Source organism: Dicentrarchus labrax, unplaced genomic scaffold (genome assembly GCF_905237075.1).
Source record: "Dicentrarchus labrax unplaced genomic scaffold, dlabrax2021, whole genome shotgun sequence".
Taxonomy (NCBI): Eukaryota; Metazoa; Chordata; class Actinopteri; family Moronidae; genus Dicentrarchus; species Dicentrarchus labrax.
This window is the reverse complement of record NW_026136710.1, coordinates 12112285-12131940: the sequence shown is the minus strand read 5'-3', so window position 1 is coordinate 12131940 and position 19656 is coordinate 12112285. Positions and strand designations below refer to the sequence as shown.

Sequence of the window (19656 nt, the reverse complement as noted above, 5' to 3'; positions counted from 1 at the left end):
ACTAATGTATTGATCATTTCGTCCTTAAACAGTTTTGTTAGCTGAGCCAACAGGCTGACAGTTCTCATAAAATTACTACTTTATTTTCGTAATATTACGACTTTATTCTCATAAAATTACTACTTTATTCTCGGAATTCCCAATTTTTATTTTTTCTCTTAGTATGGCCCTAATACTCGTACAAGGCACTTTCAATTCAAAAATAATTAAAATCTAATTCAACACCATCCCAGGACCTGATGAGCACTCAATCTTTCACATGGTATTTGTTACATAGTTTATTGCATTGGATTGCAGTATCCTACATCATGTGTCCATAGTATTTAACCCCTTGTAGCCTAGTTTATCTGACATTTTGGTCTTTTTTTTGTTTTTGCAACCTCTTTGCACTGTAAGTTACCCTTCTCCATTCAGCATTTGTGTATATGATGATCATTTGTTTCTCAATGTGTGACGCTTCCCTGCCTTAACATAGTTACACATTTACATTCCCAGATGATTAGATTAGATTTCCTTTTTTTGGATGCAATTTAAAAACAAATCAGTGTAGCTTACTGTATTGCTGAGCTTGTTATATCAATATAGCAATGCGATCATTACAATATAATATTAGTGTAAGCTTTCACCAGTAATTGTCACTATGAATTGTGTCTATTGTTTCCTTTTGTGATACAGCTGAGCTAAGATGAGTGAAAACTGAATTGTTTATAGCCTTATTAGGAGTTGATAGATAAAGCCAGAAACATGTTCCCTTTCTGTCCTGCGGGGGGCAGTCATGTACCAACCCTCACTACTGTCTTCCGGAAAAGCGAAGTAGAAGAAACCACAGAGCTGCTAGCTAATGTTGCTAACTAACACGGAAGCAGCATAGCGTGCGAAGTGGCTACAGTTAGCATTGGATCGACAAAAGACGCCCTTGCTTGATTTGAAAGGTAAACAGACTCCATTTGTGATTGTGTTGTTGACTGCATGCGTTCAATGTGCACCTCCCAAATTATGTTTATCTTAAAACGTGTATTTTATCCGGAACCGACGCTCGTTAGCCCGACTAGCTGACCTTACATTATCAACAAAGAGACCGATCTCTTATCGCAGTTGCAGAAATACATAGCTTACGCTGGTGTCCACGTTCAAGCCACATATGTCGAGTTGAGTCGTCCGGTTGAAGTGGTTTTCTGTTGCATAGTCGCTTATTAAAACACACGGCTCGCTAGTTGCTGAAACTGCTCGTAAGGGTTGTAAGGCAACCTGTCGTACAACGATACAAGTAGCTAATGTTTGCCAGTAAGGCAGCAGCGGGTAGCCTCGGCAGTGTTTGAGGCACACGATCAGTGCTTTGTTGCCACCTTATTTTGCTGCTTTTATAGCTATTAGCTCACGTTATATGAAGATCAATAATCAACCTGTTAACATGGCAGGGAATCAAACAGGTTTGGTCGGTTCACCAAATGTCGATGTACGCGAGTTTTAGGCCCCCGGAAACGTTACTGACATCCATGTAATTATGGCATTTCATTTTAAGGTTATGCAATTAAAATGTGTTTGAATGTTTGTGTAAACTATATGGTTGCTTGTTCACCACGGTTAACGCTGTTACTAGCTGATGATAATCTGTCCGTTGTCTCGACCTTTATGTGAGTCCAGAAAATTAAAAACACCTGCTAATTATAATACAACTCAATACATTGGTTAAAGTTAAAATGTTTATTCGTCGGGGACATTATAAAAGGAGTGTGGATGTCAAATCTATGGTAATATTTAATTTCGTTTCGTTTTACTGTGTTGTATTGCACATTTTGGTACGTTAAGAAGAAAAATATATACCTCCATTATTTTACATTAGCAAGATTGTATTCATATTAATTTGCCTTACTGGAGTTTTGTTTGATGTTTAAGTAAAGTACACACAGGGGACAAATGGAAGAAACAACCTCAGTAAAATAAAGGAGTGCCACAACAAAAGGGCACAACATTTCACAGACTGGTTTAATGAGTATGGAAATGATGTGAATCATTTGCTAGGGCCTTCACAGACACCAGATCTCAACTCAGTTGAACAATGATGGGAGACTTTCCTGTCCAAAAATATGTTGGTGTTTCTTTTAATTTGTCACCCATCTGTACATACCCATATCAATGTTTAACACACACACACGCACACACACACACACACACACGCTGAAGGAAGTAACATGTATTTAGACTAATACTGTAACTATTTATTACAGTTGTTGGACATTCATTACCCTGTGTTTTAAAGCTTTCAGGCTTGGATCCGAGGTCCTGTGCCATTTTTCTCGAACTCATCATTAACTACTATCATGGCTGCATCCCTGCTTTAGTTTTATTTTTTTTGGTCTAAATTAAGGAATTGGAGGCGGATGGACAAAGTTTTGGATTGGGACTAGGATTAGGATAAGGACCCCTTCCACAGCTATTTGTGAAAGCAAGAAGTGATCTTAAAGTCTGCAGGTGCCCCCCATTCTGTGTCAGCAGTGCCCCTCACTCGACCACCATGTCCGATGGCCGGATCTATGTGGGGAATCTTCCCGTGGATGTCCAGGAGAGAGACATTGAGGATCTCTTCTACAAATATGGAAAAATCCGTGATATTGAATTGAAGAACAATAGAGGCACTATCCCTTTTGCCTTCGTCCGATTCGAAGACCCACGGTGAGTTTTAGGGAAGGTCTTTGGCAAGTCGAATCACATTCCCCTTGTCGGATAAGTTTTGTGGTATAATATCGTCTCCAGTGACTGACAGCAGGGAATGGATGGAGACGGCATTTCCAGGTCTATGTCCGCTAGTGAAACAGTACTTTGGTAAGGAGTTCTTTGCTCTCTTCTCTTAGGGATGCGGATGACGCTGTCTATGGAAGGAATGGATATGGATATGGAGACTCCAAGCTGCGTGTAGAGTATCCCCGCTCCTCTGGTGCTAAATTTGGTGCTATGGGAGGTGGTGGTGGTGGTGGTGGTGGTGGAGGAGGAGGAGGAGGAGGAGGAGGAGGAGGAGGAGGTGGAGGAGGAGGAGGACCTAGGGGACGGTTTGGACCCCCAACTCGAAGATCTGAATTCCGGGTCATAGTGACTGGTAGGTGGACGTCATGAGTCATAGCCAGTTAATATTTTTCTCTCTTTCACGCCATCCTGGAGGTCAAGGGGATTGGTAGGATGGTGGACGTAAGAGTCGTAGGCAGATATGTTTCTCTCTCACACTCTCATGGCGGATTTGGAGGACAAGGGGACTAGTAGTTGGACATCATGAGTCGTAGGCAGATACGTTTCTCTCTCTGTCATGGCGGACTGAAGGACAAGGGGACTAGTAGAGGACGTCATGAGTCGTAGGCAGATATGTTTCTCTCTTTCTCTCTCGTGGTGGACTGGAGGACAAGGGGACTAGTAGAGGACGTCATGAGTCGTAGGCAGATATGTTTCTCTCTCTCATGGCGGACTGGAGGTCAAGGGGACTAAGTGGATGAGGTCAAGTCAGCTCCTTAAGTCATGAAAAACAAAACATTAAACTGAAACCGGTCTTGTTGGCTGCATAATCCCAAACACCGACTGTAGTGACTGGTAGGTGTAATTTTGTCATTGTATATCATTAATTATCTGTTGTGTGCTACATTTTATTTCATGTTTATACAGGCATGTTTATACAAGCAGGACTGCTTATCTAAGACCAACCCCCTTAAAGTCTAAGCTTTATATACTTGCCTGACTTGACCTATCATATTAGTGCAGATTTCTGGAAGTAAAATACTCTGGGGTTCTGGTCTAAAAATATTGGCAACATTTACCTAATAACTACAAGTAAATTGTCTTTTATATCTGCAAGGCTTACCCTGGAATTCCAACGGGCACGGCTTTATACTGACGATAATAATAATTGTTGTCGCGGCCGTCCCCTGTGGAATTTGGGGGCGATCTCCTTAACTATCAGTCAACGTACCATACAAAGGATTGTTGGAGAAGTGGCTACAATAGGTCCATATGTAAAATTCATTGTCATTTGCTCTTTTGAGAGTTAAGGTGGCTGTCCATTTGAGCACCAACCCTGGGATTGAAATAAATATCTGAGTTAGTTATTCAGTGGTAACAATAATTTAGTGTGGAGGAAAAAGTTAACAATGAAAGACAGTGCACCTAAACACTCCAAGTCCTGTACAGTATTGCCATAAGAAACAATCAGCTAATAGTAATTACAAAGAATATCTTTGTGGTGTTGTTGAATTCAATTTTGGGTCGTGTGTATCAGTTGGTCAACAGTTCAGTCACTATGATGCAGTGTTTTTTCATTTACAATGGCAACTATCAAGTATTTTATTATGCTAGAATTAATATCAAGGCTGTGTGTGGCATCTTCTCCATAACAACATCCCATGAAGCTCAGATACCTGATAGACAATTGTGATTTGTGAGGAATAGGGTCAATGGTGACTGTAAAGTAATCCTGTAGTATTATGATATTATCCAGGAGCCTCCACTGTGTGTAGAATATTGTAGTTACCTTTTAAGAGAAAACATTCCTATATAAATTTACAGTAAGTGCATGCAAATCCAATCTCTTCCCACTTCTCCATCTATTTACATCTAGCTATTAAATTTCAATCGCTGTTGGCTCAGATTTCTTAAAACCAATTAATTAAGGTGTTGTTTGCCTCAAAAGATAACTCCTGTCCTAGCAATGCTTTAAGATTTAAAGTGCCAGTTGATTTAAAGCAAGGAAGTACGTTTTTGTCTCCCATCACATTTGTCTTTTTCCAATTCCAGGGTTACCTCCAACTGGGAGCTGGCAGGATCTGAAGGATCACATGCGTGAGGCAGGAGACGTTTGTTTTGCAGATGTGCAGCGTGACGGAGAGGGTGTGGTGGAATTTCTCCGTAGAGAAGACATGGAGTACGCATTGCGCAGACTGGATCGGACCGAGTTCCGCTCACATCAAGTGAGTTCCAGTGCTGATGGGATTTAATTGTCCCTTACTCTTTGAACGGGTAAAGGAATAAACATCATGTGTGTGTCCCCCCCCTTTTCTTGTAGGGCGAGACTGCTTACATCCGCGTCTTTGAAGAGAGGGGCACCCCCAACTGGGGTCGGTCGCGTTCCCGCTCCAGATCAAGAGGTCGCTATTCACCTCCTTACCATAACAGAGGATCTCCCCCTCCGCGGTACCAGTCACCTCCTCGCCATGCTATGTCTCGGCATAGTCCACCCCCCAGGAGGCACCCTCCACAGCACCATAGCCCACCGCCGCGTCATTACCGGTAGAAAGACCCATCATTTATAGAGGAATGGAGGAAAAAGGTTTTGTAATTCTGCTTTTTATTTTATTTTATTTTTTAACCCCAGGCCTCCTCATAGGATACATCATTGTTATTTCTTGCTACAATACATTCCATGGTCAGGATCGCCTGAACACACCCTGCTCCTCCCCACAGCCTTAAAGATGTTTTTTCTTTGCGCTTGAAAGACCCATATGTGTTATTTGGAAGCGGGATGGTTGTTTCGTTTTTTTTTTTCATAGCGAGGTAAATGTATTTGATCATTGTATAACATATTGGAGGTTTCTTTTATAAAGAAATCCTGGGTTGTGATGTCGAACCTTGACCGGAAACCAGTACACACACGTAATGTTATATTGGCCAAAACAAATTACGCAATTCTGCAGCTATCAGGTTAAAGGTCATACTGCCTCTTAAAATTTCAGACAAAATTTTCCTTTGTGTCATATTTCTGTAGCTTTAATGAAGTTTTTGCCAATCCAAGAACCTGTGAAGATTATCAATATCCTCTTGATTCAAAACATGTAAAATTAGTGGGCCTTTTAGAGTAGTGACACATGTTGACTGTGAGCCTCACCTGTCAGATTATTTTTTTAATGTGAGAACCTCTGACCGAGGTGGCCTGTAGGTGGACTATAATTTGTATGCATCTCTAGTGTTGTTTTTTGTTTTTGTTTTCTTTATCAATAAAATGCAAACTTTTACTGTGACTACTGTTTCATTCCTTGTTCGAAAACTTGTTTTTAATAGATCATTACTATATTCATAGAAGTGAACTTTCCAAAAGGATGAAGCAGATATTATTCATTTTATCATTGACACCTATGACAGTGGTGTGTAAAAAATTCCTCTATGGGAAAAGCTCATTGATATTTTAAAATAAGCAAAGATTTTACTGTAAATTCAATGAAGGCAAGACAGGTACATTACCTGAGCAGAAGGTTGTCAAACATGCCACACTGGTTTGTGAACATGCAGTATATCCTGAAATGTATTTAAACTTGATCTAAGATACTGTATAGTGTGGCTGAAACGTAACCCTCTTGTGTGAACATTGCCACCACTATTAACAAGTCTAGTGGATGGTGAAATGTCACTGGTCCAAGCTCTCAGTTCAAATTATAGGATAGGTTTAATTTTTTTGTTTTAATTTGTTTCAGAACAGCACTACTGTAACATCTCCAAATGTACCATTAAAAAGTTCAGGCAAGGCTAGTATCAGGAGCTATGAGCTATGGTGGAGGGCTAAAGAGGGACTAATGTAAAATTGAAAAACTGGTCTTAAATTCAGATGAACTTTTGGAATTCATGCACAGTGTGAGGACTGTGAATTTGTCACTCCAAGTGCACCCAAAGTGGCACTGACTACAGAAATATGGTTGAAAGATGTCGAAGGCAAAGAAATTTAATGTGTTTGCTTTACTTGTCAGACTTGTGTGGATATATCTCTATATTCTTACATATAACTAGAAGGTAGGTGCGCAACTGTGTATATTTAGCACATTATGAGTGTTAGGTTTGAAGGTGTCAGGTCTGGAAATACACATCAGGCACATGGAATGCAAAATATAATTTTTTAATACGCAATAAATTAATTATACCAGGTGACAATTTAAGAAGACGGAAAAAAATAAAAATATATTTCCAATGGCATATTTTTATCTTTCAGTTCATTATAATCAGATAAAGCCCATATACAGACATTGTATTGCATTTAATAAATATGTACTAGCTTAGTTTATTTACTGTAACACATTGTATACAGTTAATCTTCTGACAACACACAGCAATACACAAACAGCAATACTTTAGATGCATTTTTTAGAAGATCATATGGAGACACATTAGCAGTGATATCAAAACACTGGAATACTGGAATTTAAGCCACAGTGAACCGAACATGGGTGTGTTTTGGCTATTTTGCGTGTGGCACCGATAAATCACATTTTCTGACATATAATTTATGCTGGTATCTAGCCATGTTAATAGTTTGAGCTAAGAGGTGTCCTTCAAGGTCCCGGAGGGCACCAGATAAAATTTAGCAGGCTGAGCACAAAGTGACTGCTTTTTCAAATGAATGAAGGAAGGAGGTACACACTGGGTACACACTAGCTTTACAGGAAAGAAAATATAAGTAAGGAAAGGTGTCCAATAAGAAACAGGACAAACCAGAGTGAATCCATGAATGTGATACTGGCTTAAATGAGAGGTTAAGTGGTTGGCAAACGGAGCTTCTTTTCAACTAGTTTGAACATGAGAATCCCGAGGAAATAATGAAGAGAAATTCACACAATACTCCATGAAATATCAACAATTATTGTAAGATACGCTGCCAAAAGTTTGGCCATATAAAAACAATGAACTAGTGTGTCAAAGACAAGGCAACCGAGATTGGCTGGGCAAGACGGAGGCCGAAAACCATCAAACTGATTTTAAGGTGACAGTGAAAGAGGGACGTGCAAAGGAAGCATGCTACCTTCACTGAACTCCCCTGTGAGTTTACCAATGCTGCAAGGAAGTAGAATCTGTTAGCACGGTACTGTCTTGATGTCGTGAGACCCAGCAGCTTAATTCTTCATCCTGAGCAGCATTTTGTTATTTAAGGAAAGAAGAATGTACTGCATTAACCATTTGGACAAGCTGCTTCCAGAGAAGCATTGGTCTGCACCAACATAAAAGCCAGCAGAGGGGGCAAAGGATGAAATTAAGCAGACTGAATCACACCTTTATCAATGCAAAGAGGAGGTCAGAGATAGAAGGAGCACACAGTATGAGAACTTGGTTGGGTACGAGAGGAAAGGATGATACGGTATATGCAAACAATGTGCAATCATGCACAGAGTTGACAGGTTTGGCCTGGATATCCTGCAAGCTTGTGTGCACCAGAGGCAAACACAGGAAGGGGGCCACAAGCCTCAGAGAAGACAGTAAATGGTCCTCAAAATGGCTATTAAGAAGCAAGCCACACATGCTACTTAGGACAAAACCTCCTCTAATGTACAAAATCATCATTATTACTGAAAATATATTCAAGTGCATCACAAGATGTGTAATCATGGTAGCTACAATTTCAGCGAAATAATAATACTGAAAATATATTCAAGTGTTTCACAATATGTATAGTAGGGGTGACTTAACAAAATTAACCTGGTAGAATATGTAACAATACAGTGAAGAATTTGGTTGCTGTAACATCCCTGAAAAAATAGCAAAATTTAAGGCAAAATAAATAACATCCTGAAGCAGTTTCAACAAGGGTACATTCACTAGGTGAACAATAACACTTTCAAAATAAACTGACTGGCAATAGTCGCATCTCCCGAATACAGAGAGGAGCAACCGGAAAGAAGTTGTTACACAACTATCTTAGAATAACTAGCAGTTTTAATGACCAGTTGCCTTTTCAGTAATTACCAATCACTGCTTTTAATTAACATTAATTCCTGTCCTCCTGAACAAATGACTATTATGTGGTTGTGTCAGTATCTTGAAACAATTTAGCACAGAGAAATATGAGAGCAGCAGCGGCAGAACAGCAGCATCCTGCATCACTTGTTTTCTATGAGTGTCTGCACTTTGTGGACCAAGTCTCGAGCCATCATCAGGACCTGTGGGACGTTGTGTCGCTCTGCCATTTCTGAGAGGAGAATGTGAAAAATCACAAGTAAATCAAATAAAGTAATATCAATCAAACTAACAGTTAATTTTTTCTTTAATACTGAGTGAGTAAACTCAACCATTTTATCTTTAAATTTCCTATTAAAGCAATTTTTTTTAGATATTTTGAAAGTATCCCCTATTATCATAGCTGGAATATCATCTTAATTAACTGATAATTGTTTTACAACACTGTTTCCCCCAAATTGTAGCATTTGAATTTCTCTTATGGCATCTTACCATTAAAGAACTTGATGATGTCTGTGAAGTCCATGTTATTTTCTAGGATGATATCTCTATACATCTCCACAAGTGCCAGAGCAACGAAGAGCACGAAGTGCTCAGAGGAAGTGTACTTGGCTGCCCAGATCGTTTCCCACAAGGAGAACACATCATCATACACCATTTCTGTGCAGAAAAACCGAAAGCAATCAGATTACATTCAGTATCATGTTTGTAAAATGCTAAGTTCTCTTTAATGGCTGATTCAAGCAAATATCACGGTGCCTGCATTTCCTGTCACCTCTTTTGAAGTCAAGCAGAAACCAACGATAACAGAAGTAGAAGTGAGTATAATCTCCATTCTGTTGCATCAGTTCAAATAGCTCAGAGTCCAGGATCTATTAGTATAAAGACAAAATATCATCATCATTACTCTATAGCTTTTGCATGCATGCATACATGTGTTTGTGCACACACGTACATACCTGGATAAGAGAACGCATATTGGCAAAGTGAGAGTCCATGGCACCTCCATGAGGAAAATTCTGGTTCATCCTCTTCATCAGTTCAGTGAAGCAGCTAAATGCCATGACCTCTGGTAAACACACACAAACACACACACACACGTGTAAAGGGTTACTTTAGGCACAAACGTACATATACTGATAGAGTCTGTGCAAAAGTTTCACTGACCGTCGTCCAGAATAACCAGTAGGGGGGCCAGCAGATCACACATGCCCTGGACATAACCTGTATCTAGATGCTGCCACACGTAACTGTAAACACAAACAGATTTTTTAGGGTTTTTTTGTCTTGGGTTGAGACAAACTTCAGAGATATTCAGCACGGAAACATATGTACCTGTACATGATGTTACGCAGCTTGTCCAGGTTCTCAGGAGTGAAGTACCAATATGCTCTGTCACAACGTCTGACATCTTTGTCAATGCGGTGTAAATTGATCAAGTACATGTCCAGTGTTTCTCGCTACAAAGACAATAGGGACTTACGTTATTGCATGCTTATGGTTAAAGGAAGAGGAATGTTTGAATATCATGTGTAATGCTTACAGAATAAGTTTGTTCTTCTGAGGATTCGTTGTCTTTGGCGTCTCCTCCCACGTCTGCAGACTCTGTTTCAGTAAGCACATTTTCCATCTCAGGCTCCTCTTCAGAAAGGCCCAGGTCGGTGCCCTCAGGACTGGTGTTATAAGCTGTGTCCAGAAGTTCTTCTGCTGCCATTTTCTCTCTTTGTGCAAAGGAGACGGGTGGTGCAGCAAGGCCTGCCAAAGGCCTGGCCTTGATTTCCTCAGAGGTCACACATGTTATCCCTGCAGGAATGTCCTCCATTTCCAGGGCAGAAGGAGAGTCATCTGAATCTGCCGTGTCTGGGGACTGCCGAGAGTGGGACGACAATGAAAGGCTCCCCCTTGACGCTGACTGAAGAGCATTCAGTACTTGTCTGACGGGTGAATTTGAACCAGGTTTCTCAAATGGAAGTTCTGCAGCTCTTTTAGTTTCAGCCAAGTCACAAATGGTTGCTCCAGTGTCCTTTCTTTCTGACTCTGTAGTGCAGGCCTTTGACATTTGTGAATGGGTTGTTTCAGGTCTTTCAGAAATCTCTGGCTTTATTTCACTTGGTGAATTAGTATCTTTTCCGGCTGTGGGTGGACATACTGGTTCCACGTCCAGATCAGATTTGCTCTTGTGTGCTTGAAAAGTCAAGGTCTGCCCAAGTGGAGGTGCTTGGAAATATTCGTTATGAATCTCTGTTTCTAGCTTTAGAACATTAGTTTTCTCTGGAACAGATCTTAAATTCATATTTGTGTCTACTGCTTTTAAATATCCAGATTGCTCATTTGTTGTTATATCGTTTTCTTCTACTTCAGGTTTTTTGTCAGGTTCAGATGTCTCTTGTGACTTAGTGATTTCACAGTCCTTAACCACCTCACTTTCTGAAACTGTTTCCATCTTTGTCTCTGAGTCCTTGTCCTTTGCTACTGGGTGAATTACATCCTCCCCTCCTGGCTCAGTTGTGGTTTTCTCATTTAAGACTTCTGATGCTTCCACTAACTGATGAGAGGTGGTAGATCCAACAGCTGACTCCGTTGCAGGAGGGCTGTTTTCTGGCCCGGGATGTTGATTTGATGGGGATGAGGGGTTGCAGGAGGGAAGTTGTGGGGTGTCTGCAGTGACAGTTGTGATATCCTTCGGAGGACAAGTGTGCTGTATTTCTCCTTCCTCAGCCCTGAGCTCAGTCTCAATCTGATCCACTGCCTCAACCGATCCAAATACCTGGTAACCAAAGGAAAATGGTAAACATGCAATGCATTTTGTATCTTTTAGCAATGAAATGGACAAATGTTGAAGGAATACACTAGTGGTTTTTGCATGTGTTAGCCCATTAGCTACAAATCATTTATATTTTAAATTAATGCTGAAAGATTTCTAAGGCATACCATAAATTATGAGAAATCAATCTAAAATAAAAAGTTATGGTAAGCTTTGAAATTTTTTAAATTCTATATAAGTTGTAAATAAGTGGGCTAAGACATGAATAAACACTGGTATGGTATTTTACTAGAGATCATTATTGTCGTGATGTTTACACTCAAGAAACTACCTGTGCGCTACTGCTGGAATCACTTTGTGAGTGGGCATTCTGTTGATCTGAGCTGCTACTTAGAGACGACTAAAGTGGGAAAAGCATCACACAAGAGACCAAAAGCAGAACTGTCAGCCAACTTGCTCAGAAATTTCCTCATAACACAAAAAAACAGTTCCCTTATAATGAGTTAGTCAGTTGTGACAATGGTTACATAAGGTTCTATGCATGTTCTACGTTAAAAGGTCAAACTTGCATCTGTACTGATGGTGGAGTCCCGCTGCACTGGTCCTCTTTCCACACTGGCTCCAGATGAACATCTGGCAATGGCCTCGGCGTGTTTCTCTCTCTCCCTCTGACGGACAATGGCCTCACAACCCTGCCACTCCTTCATAGTCTGCTCATACATGGTCCGCATCTGCTCATCAATCTGACACAGAAACCTTGTGTAAACGAAGATCGCTGCATACCCTGTGGTGCATATGTGAACCTTATGATCTTAGAATTATACAGTGTGACAGCACATAGAAATACCTCTAGTCGGCATTTCTCCGTCATGGTGAACTGGTAGTGTCCCAACAAAAAGGGCCACACTTCTTTGCGTAGTGAAGGAGCCACACCACCAAAATACACAAGCCTGTGTATCTCCTTTTCCTCGTAGGCCTGAACAACATTAGGAATAGTATTTATAAGTACAAACTACTTAAAATAACTATTTAATAGTGTAATGAATTAAAACAAGAATATATCTTATGGCCTGGTGTTTTGGTGTGAATCTTACAGAGCTGTCCTTCAGGAACCTGCCCCAGACCTCCACAGAGAGGCCTCCTCGGGCATCACTGGGCACATCAGGGTCAACTATAGTGGTGTTGACCAGAGCAGAAAGGTGGGTACGAACTGTGGACAGATGACGGCAGTATGCGAGCCCTGGAGAAAAAATAAAAGTTTTCATATTACCCAGAGCAATGAAATTAATCCACAATGAATTAAAGTCACACAGTTGTTTGTACTCACATCCATAGAAAGCACGGGAGATTATCTGGTACTTCATGGTGTCACAAAGGAGTTTTAAGGGAGCCCTGGTAGGGAAGGGAAATGGCTAATTTAGCCGATAGGCTTAAACTGAATTTAGATTTGAGTCTGTCCGTAGGAAATACTTACCTTTCCTGATTACAGCCATTAGGCAGAGAGCCATCAGAAGAGCCATTCTGTGAGCAGGAAGAGCACGAGGACTTTCTGGGCGTCGGTTGCCACATGTTCACACCCTGGTCCATCAGTTCCAGGGCCACTGCACAGCATAATAGCCATTATCATTGCTGCTATCATCATGAGTAAGTAAAACCAGATGAAATTCCATTTGATTTGGACATAAAAAGTGCATGTCTGCAAATAATAAGAAAAAATGTTTTAAAAAAAACATGGAAAAAACAAACCAAGTGAGAAGATGGAGATGAAGATGTGGCAGACAAATTACTGTATGTCCATGCAAAGTCTCCTGATTGTCGACGGGACTAAATATGAAATGGACACACAGGCACTGAATAGGCAGGAAAAAAATATGAAATGTAGCAGTTTAACATTAGAGAGAAATTAATTAGAAAAATGTACATTGAGCAAGTGCCTAGGGAAAACAGATTTATCTAAAGTGAAATTGTCTAAACTGTAAATCAGTATTAAGAGAATAATGTAATCGTAGATGTAATCTCCAATGATGCTTTATTAGATAAGATCAGGGAGGAAGACGAGGAAGATTAAAGACACTTACTAAACTCCATCTGAATGCCAGGAAAGAGGATTCGAAACACATAATCGGTTGCTTCATCATCTTCCTTGTCTGATACTGAATCACATGAGCCATGTGGACTCCTCTTTCGCAGTTTGGGGAAAACCTTTCCCTGTGAATGGAAAATACAATGTACTCATCTATGCTAACACTGAATAGTACAGTATATGAAGAATTGTTATAACAGGTCTAATTGTAGCTAAATGTAGCATGATTGCTTGAATATATATATGTGTAAATAAAATATAAGTGCAAGAAGTATTTTATTAGTGCCTAATCATGTTTACTTTTCCTCTCTGATTCCATAGTGGTGGGTCCAGCTGTCCATGAGGTAGTAGGCCGGTCTCCAGGCAGGTGAGAAACTGGAGGAGGTGGCCTCCTTTGGGGAAATGTAGAGGAGGTCTTTGGATCCCATCCTGGCTAACCAAAACTACTGTCCCACCACTGTTTACTAGAGAAATGAACACAGTTAAAAACAAGATAAATAAAACTCCTACTTCAGTTACCTAATATGAGAGAATCAGTGTACCTTGCTGATGACAGTGGAGATACACAATCTCCTCCAAACGAATTGTCATAGCATAATCCCAATACACACTGAAAGAAAGATGAGAGAATAGGAGGCATTGAGTCACCAGTGCAAAAACAAGAATTTGTTTTTATTAGATTGTGGTCTGTTGGCCTAACCTTTTCTCAGAATCTAGCTCCCCCACATTGCCATTCATCAGCTGATTGGGCGTCCATTTCAGTGTCATGAGGTCTGCAGTCTGATGAAGAGAAAGGTAGCCTGGGATGGCCTCCATGTCATCTCTCTGCACACACAAGTAACAGCTTTCAAACCACAACATGTCTGATTTCAATACCATTTAGATAATTGGGGTATAAATCAACACACAGAAACAAGCACCAAGAAGCAAACAAGCCTCTCTTAATATCCCCTATCTTAAAAGCAGGTATTAGGATTGTATTGTTATTGTATTAAAACGGAAGGCTATACTGGAAATACGTACCGGCTGCACCAGGACATTGTTCTTTCCAAACAGAAGTGTGGCTCTGGAGTTTTGGTGCAGTGATTCAACATAGTCCCTCACCCACATGAGAGGGCGATCATCCATGCTACCACTGGACTGTCTCTTCTGGATCTGATACAGGTTAACAAGACAGTAGTACACATCTGACATTGCATACAGTAGTTTAAAGATGATTATTTGATTAAAATCAATTAAGCCCTTCGCTATCTTACCAAGGCAGGCCGTCTGGAGGGCGAATCCTGCCGACAGTGGCCACTGTGGATGCGATGCCGCTGCACAAGCTCATCAGCAGACGGGTCTGTCCAGAAATGGTCCGCAGTCTTAACTTTGGTGTACTCCAAAGCACAAGGGCCAACTGTAAAAAATTACATAAACTGAAAGTTATTACTGTATGGCAAAATAAAGGGTTTGATTGTTCTAGTGTGGTCCATGTGTAGGTTATTGCACTTTATATATACCCAATAGAGATGCAAGAATTGGTCCATCCACAGGATCCATCAGCATGGCCTCTTTCTCATAGAAGGCACTGCAGGAAACAATATTTAAAATATGTAGAACATTTTAGGATTTTGAAATTAAACCCAACTTTCTGTTTGCATGCCATGATATCTGTAAAATAATCACATAAGATGTTGACATACAGCCTGTGCAACAGGAGAACATTTATAAGAATAAAGTGTTTTGCATAAATTTCAAAAAGGATGAAAACTTAGAACTGAGATGAATACAGAAACAGACACCATCAGCTGTTTTGAGATCAGTAAAGGAGAACTACTTATGGCAAAGTGATGGTATTGAATGGAGTAGATATCCTGTTAGTCAACCAGTAACTTATAATTGGGTTTAATAATGTATAACAGTACCTGCTGTTCTCCACTAAGTACAGGACAATCTTGTCCAGGAGCTTCTCCATCAGTGCAGTCCGGATCCATAGGTGTTTTAGTGCCTGAGGAGGGAGGTTGGCCAACTTGGATTGCCGACTGCGGTCATTACTCAGTGAAGAATTGTTCTGCTTGCTAAGAAATGGAAAAGAAACCCAACAGATGAGAAAGACATATAGGACAGGGTGATATATTATATAAGGAGGCACCATAGCACATGAAAGTAGAACGTAAAGGGGAGAGATATATAGAAGAGAAAGAATGCATATAAGGATTTTATTTCACCTGTTTTCGATAAGCTGCTCCAGCTCCTGGACCTTGTGGCAGAGTTCCTCAGCAGGCAAAAAGGTTTTTGCCGCCTTCATAAAGAGTGCTGCAACCTTGTTACTGCACAGCAGGCCTGCAATACGACGCTTCAGTCCGTGAAGCATGCAGGCCTCCACTACAGCTATATACACACAAACACACACACAAACTATATTACTACTGTATTTGATTTAGATTTTCTTTCAATTCAATTTGATTGTTTTTGTTTCCTCAAGGTGGAATCTTTTTATTTGCCCTTGAGTTTTGTTTTGATCTCATATATCACACAGTATAATTTCCCCTTTGTGAAAGCCTCGAGCCTTAATATTTTTTTTAGATAAAAAACAAATGAAAGGCAAGCGCAGGTGTAGAAATAGACTGAAATCTGCCCAACACTGTCTACAGTTGCTAGGATATGAGGGATGTGAATCACACGCCTCAGTCCTGGTTAGTATCAACACCTTTGAAGGGTGTTGATACTCTACTTTAATACATATCCATCAATCCACCTTATTAAATATAAATAGACATGACTAATAGAATAACAAAAAAATTGTTAGGATTTACAGTGCTCGAACAGACTGTAAAGGACCATTGTGCACCGTGAGGATGAACTCATAGGAGGTGACGGCTCGACACAAACTGATGTCAACCGTCATTCTGCACTGTACATGAAAATGTGGTTGTAGCTAATACTGTGACCATTTAATACAGCATGTCCTGTACTATAATTTCTGAAATTAGCAAACAAAATTATGCCACAAAAGTTCTCTATCTTGTTTACTTTGTCTAGCCCCCTCTTGTGTAGCCTATGATACCCATTCTTAAGTTAATGTTAACCATTAAAGCTGGTAGAAGATGCCTTTATTATGTACCTTCAATATTGGAAAATCCTGCCCACGAAAGCTGGCTTAGTGTGCAATACAATCACAATAGTAACAAAATACATTTACCACAGAAGGATATGATGTGGCTGCTGTCTGCGTGCACAAATTTCCTCGTTACTGCCTCCTCCATAATTTGTTTCACCTAAGAGAGAAAGGTACACGGTGAGACAAGACTTAATCTGTCCGACACAGCTACTTAAGGTGACAGGGAGTCAAAACAAGAAGCACAAGAGGAAGCAATCTGGGAATATCGTACAAGAGGTAATGATGACACATTCATGAGGATAACAAAAAGATCTAATTATTTATCTATTGTGTAAACTCATCTGTCTGGCTCACTAGTTGATTTCTTCCTCAAGTCTCAATTTTTCTTTTTTTTTGGTTTTACTTTTCTGGATGTTGTAAAGGAATTTGGTTCTTTACACCTAGGACTGATCCTTAGAGAAAGTTATGATTGCAAGGCACATACCTACATACATTCTTCCTTTATAGGGTAGTCCAGCAATTTAGTATTGCACTTCCATAACTTGCAAGAAACAGATTTAAAATAAAACAATTCAACGCAGCTGAGACCAAAAAATCCATGCTTCCCCTAATACAACTTGGTTATGTCTCAGAGTAAGATCCTCCCTGTTGAATGAATACACACATCTTAATATCATGTTTAAAATTCAGCCTCTCTTCTATACATTTGCAGTCTCCAAGCCAAACCTGAGAAAACCCTGATGACATCCTCCGGAGTGTTTTTCTCAGACTTAACGAAGCTCTTCCACAGACACAGAAGACATTATTTTCAAGGGGCTGAGTACTCCTTATGACTATGAAAATTAGTTGGATGTGGATAATTGGTGGACTGCCCCTTTAAGTTAATTTATAATAGATTGAGTTGCCCTCCATTTCTTTTTATAAAACGCTTGTTGTCACTCCTCTCATCATCATCATCATCATCATCAATTGACCAATTGACATTTTACTTTCTTTAGCAAATGTAGGCTGCTTGTAAACCCTAACATTTTGGAAAAGGTCATGTTCTACGAAGTATTTATGTGTGAAGATAAGCAATGCAACATTTAACTGCAAAAATGACTGAATTTTATGTTAGGTTCTGTGCTGTGTGTCCACAGAATGAGAGAATAGTGTACCACAACAGCCCTGTCATAAACTAAGATGAGAATTTTCTACCATTTTATGTGTTTATTGGAATTCTATTCAAAATTACAGATGAGATGTCTGTAGACCACACAATTGTTTGTGTATCTGTTCTTCATATGAATGAACAACCTGAAAATTCTGCTTTGTACTAAACATCTATTTCAACCTGACACAAAAATTAAAATGCTAAAAATACATTATTTTACTTATATGCTGTGTTTTATCACAGCTAAGCCCCTCCTTGCTGCAGGATGGAGGATGTAGCACTAGAGTCATGGATGTTTGAGAGGCAATGAGTCACAGGTGAGGGGGAGCACGGACACGATAAGCCTGGAAGTACCCGGCTTTCTCAGCAATGAATAAAACATCCTGTTTTCTCTCCCTGGAGAGAGTCACTGAGCAGTTTGGAAGGTTCCTGTGGTGTGCCCTCTTTAATTTCTATGTAGATTAATATTCAAATTGCCCTGAATTCAGGGATAAATCACCCAGCTTGGGTTGGACTTTTTGCATTTAATGGTTGGCTAGTGCACACACTAATGAAACAGAGGCCAAAGTCACACCTTTAAGTTTTGGATAAAAAGATGGTGTGTTATAGGGCTGTCAATTTAATCATGATTTCTTCAGAGAGAGAGAGACAGAGAGAGAGAGAGAGAGAGAGAGAGAGAGAGAGAGACAGACAGACAGAGAGAGAGTGTGTTCCAGGATATTTGAAAACAGGTTATGCATGGGTTAGACACAAATGCATCTGCACACGATTTCTTAAATGTGTAGTTTCGCCCCCCTATAAAAAAAATTATCATCATCATCTGTATCATTGTCGTCATCGTCATCATCATCACCATCATCATCATCATCATCATCTTTACGCCAGTCTAACAGCAGTCAAAAAACATACCAGTCTACCATTACACTGGCAGCCCAATTGCATCTCCTCTTATTCATGTTAAAAATGTATGAATTGTAAATTTTATGATAAACAGGCCTGTGGCGTAGTCGTGGCACAAACCCGAAACACACACACACACACATACACACACAAACACACACACACACACACACACACACACACACACTGTCTACGCTTACAGAGCCGGTAAACATTAACTGTGATGAGCGAGAAACGAAATAAAATGCAACGAACCTCTTTCTTTACATTGCGCAGCAGTTTCTGACGCGTCTCGGCCTCTGTCACGGGAGAAAACATGATGAATATGCTGATCAGATTTGCAGTATCGGAAATAAATGATGATAGGCTCACGACAGGAAAATAATAATGTACCTCCCATCGCTCCGGGTGCAGGGTGCAGCCACTGACACGCACGGCTTTTTTGGAGATGGGTCTTGAAAGCAACGTAGACAAACAGTGGTTAAAAAAGGCAGAGAGGATCCGAGATGCACGATGTGTTCTTAGCGACTAAATTAAACCTATCTGTTACCTCTCAGCCAACCAACACCCCTTTAAAGTCACAGTAGCCTATACGTTAAGCCATACAACGCCTACACATACCCCCCCACACTCCCTATACAATATACATACTTATACAATATATATATATATATATATATATATATATATATATATATATATATATATATATATATATATATATATAAAACATTTAATGAAATAAAAACAAATTTGTTTTGGGTGTTTTTCTTAGATTCTGAGTCACTTTATCCATAAAATCTTCAAAGCCTCATTTTTCCCCACGCATGACAATTAAAGTTAATGAGCCCCAGGTCAAATCAATCAAGACCTCATTGAGTTAAGTATCACAATTACAGAAAGTGAATAACAGAAACACTTTAATATAATGCATTCACCACCCCACCATTAACATTACGTTTTAT

At 39.9% G+C, this 19656-nt stretch overlaps 2 protein-coding genes across 6 annotated transcripts; one reads left to right on the top strand and one right to left on the bottom strand.

Moving 5' to 3' along the window:
• Window positions 1-784: 784 nt before the first annotated feature.
• Window positions 785-5987, top strand: srsf9 (serine and arginine rich splicing factor 9). 4 transcript variants are annotated; one of them, XM_051411779.1, is made up of 5 exons: window positions 785-932; window positions 2497-2673; window positions 2853-3094; window positions 4774-4946; window positions 5042-5987. In XM_051411779.1, the coding sequence occupies exons 2-5, from the start codon at window positions 2516-2518 to the stop codon at window positions 5267-5269; spliced, it is 801 nt and encodes a 266-aa protein (XP_051267739.1). In that variant the 5' UTR covers window positions 785-932; window positions 2497-2515; the 3' UTR covers window positions 5270-5987. The 4 variants fall into 4 exon arrangements, with proteins under 4 accessions (XP_051267739.1, XP_051267737.1, XP_051267741.1 ...); XM_051411777.1 differs by having other exon boundaries at window positions 2261-2673; XM_051411781.1 differs by having other exon boundaries at window positions 816-932; window positions 2473-2673.
• An 856-nt stretch (window positions 5988-6843) lies between these two features.
• Window positions 6844-19264, bottom strand: sgsm1b (small G protein signaling modulator 1b). 2 transcript variants are annotated; one of them, XM_051412889.1, is made up of 25 exons: window positions 19085-19264; window positions 18947-18990; window positions 16720-16795; window positions 15746-15908; window positions 15443-15595; window positions 15038-15105; window positions 14792-14934; window positions 14559-14690; window positions 14236-14360; window positions 14078-14145; window positions 13836-13999; window positions 13531-13660; window positions 12927-13053; window positions 12780-12844; window positions 12547-12692; window positions 12300-12428; window positions 12022-12195; window positions 11784-11852; window positions 10232-11455; window positions 10024-10148; window positions 9856-9938; window positions 9648-9757; window positions 9464-9560; window positions 9181-9348; window positions 6844-8920 (listed from the first exon to the last, which is right to left on the bottom strand). In XM_051412889.1, the coding sequence occupies exons 1-25, from the start codon at window positions 19089-19091 to the stop codon at window positions 8832-8834; spliced, it is 3879 nt and encodes a 1292-aa protein (XP_051268849.1). In that variant the 5' UTR covers window positions 19092-19264; the 3' UTR covers window positions 6844-8831. The 2 variants fall into 2 exon arrangements, with proteins under 2 accessions (XP_051268849.1, XP_051268848.1); XM_051412888.1 differs by lacking the exon at window positions 19085-19264 and having other exon boundaries at window positions 18947-19009.
• Between the last annotated feature and the right edge of the window lie 392 nt (window positions 19265-19656).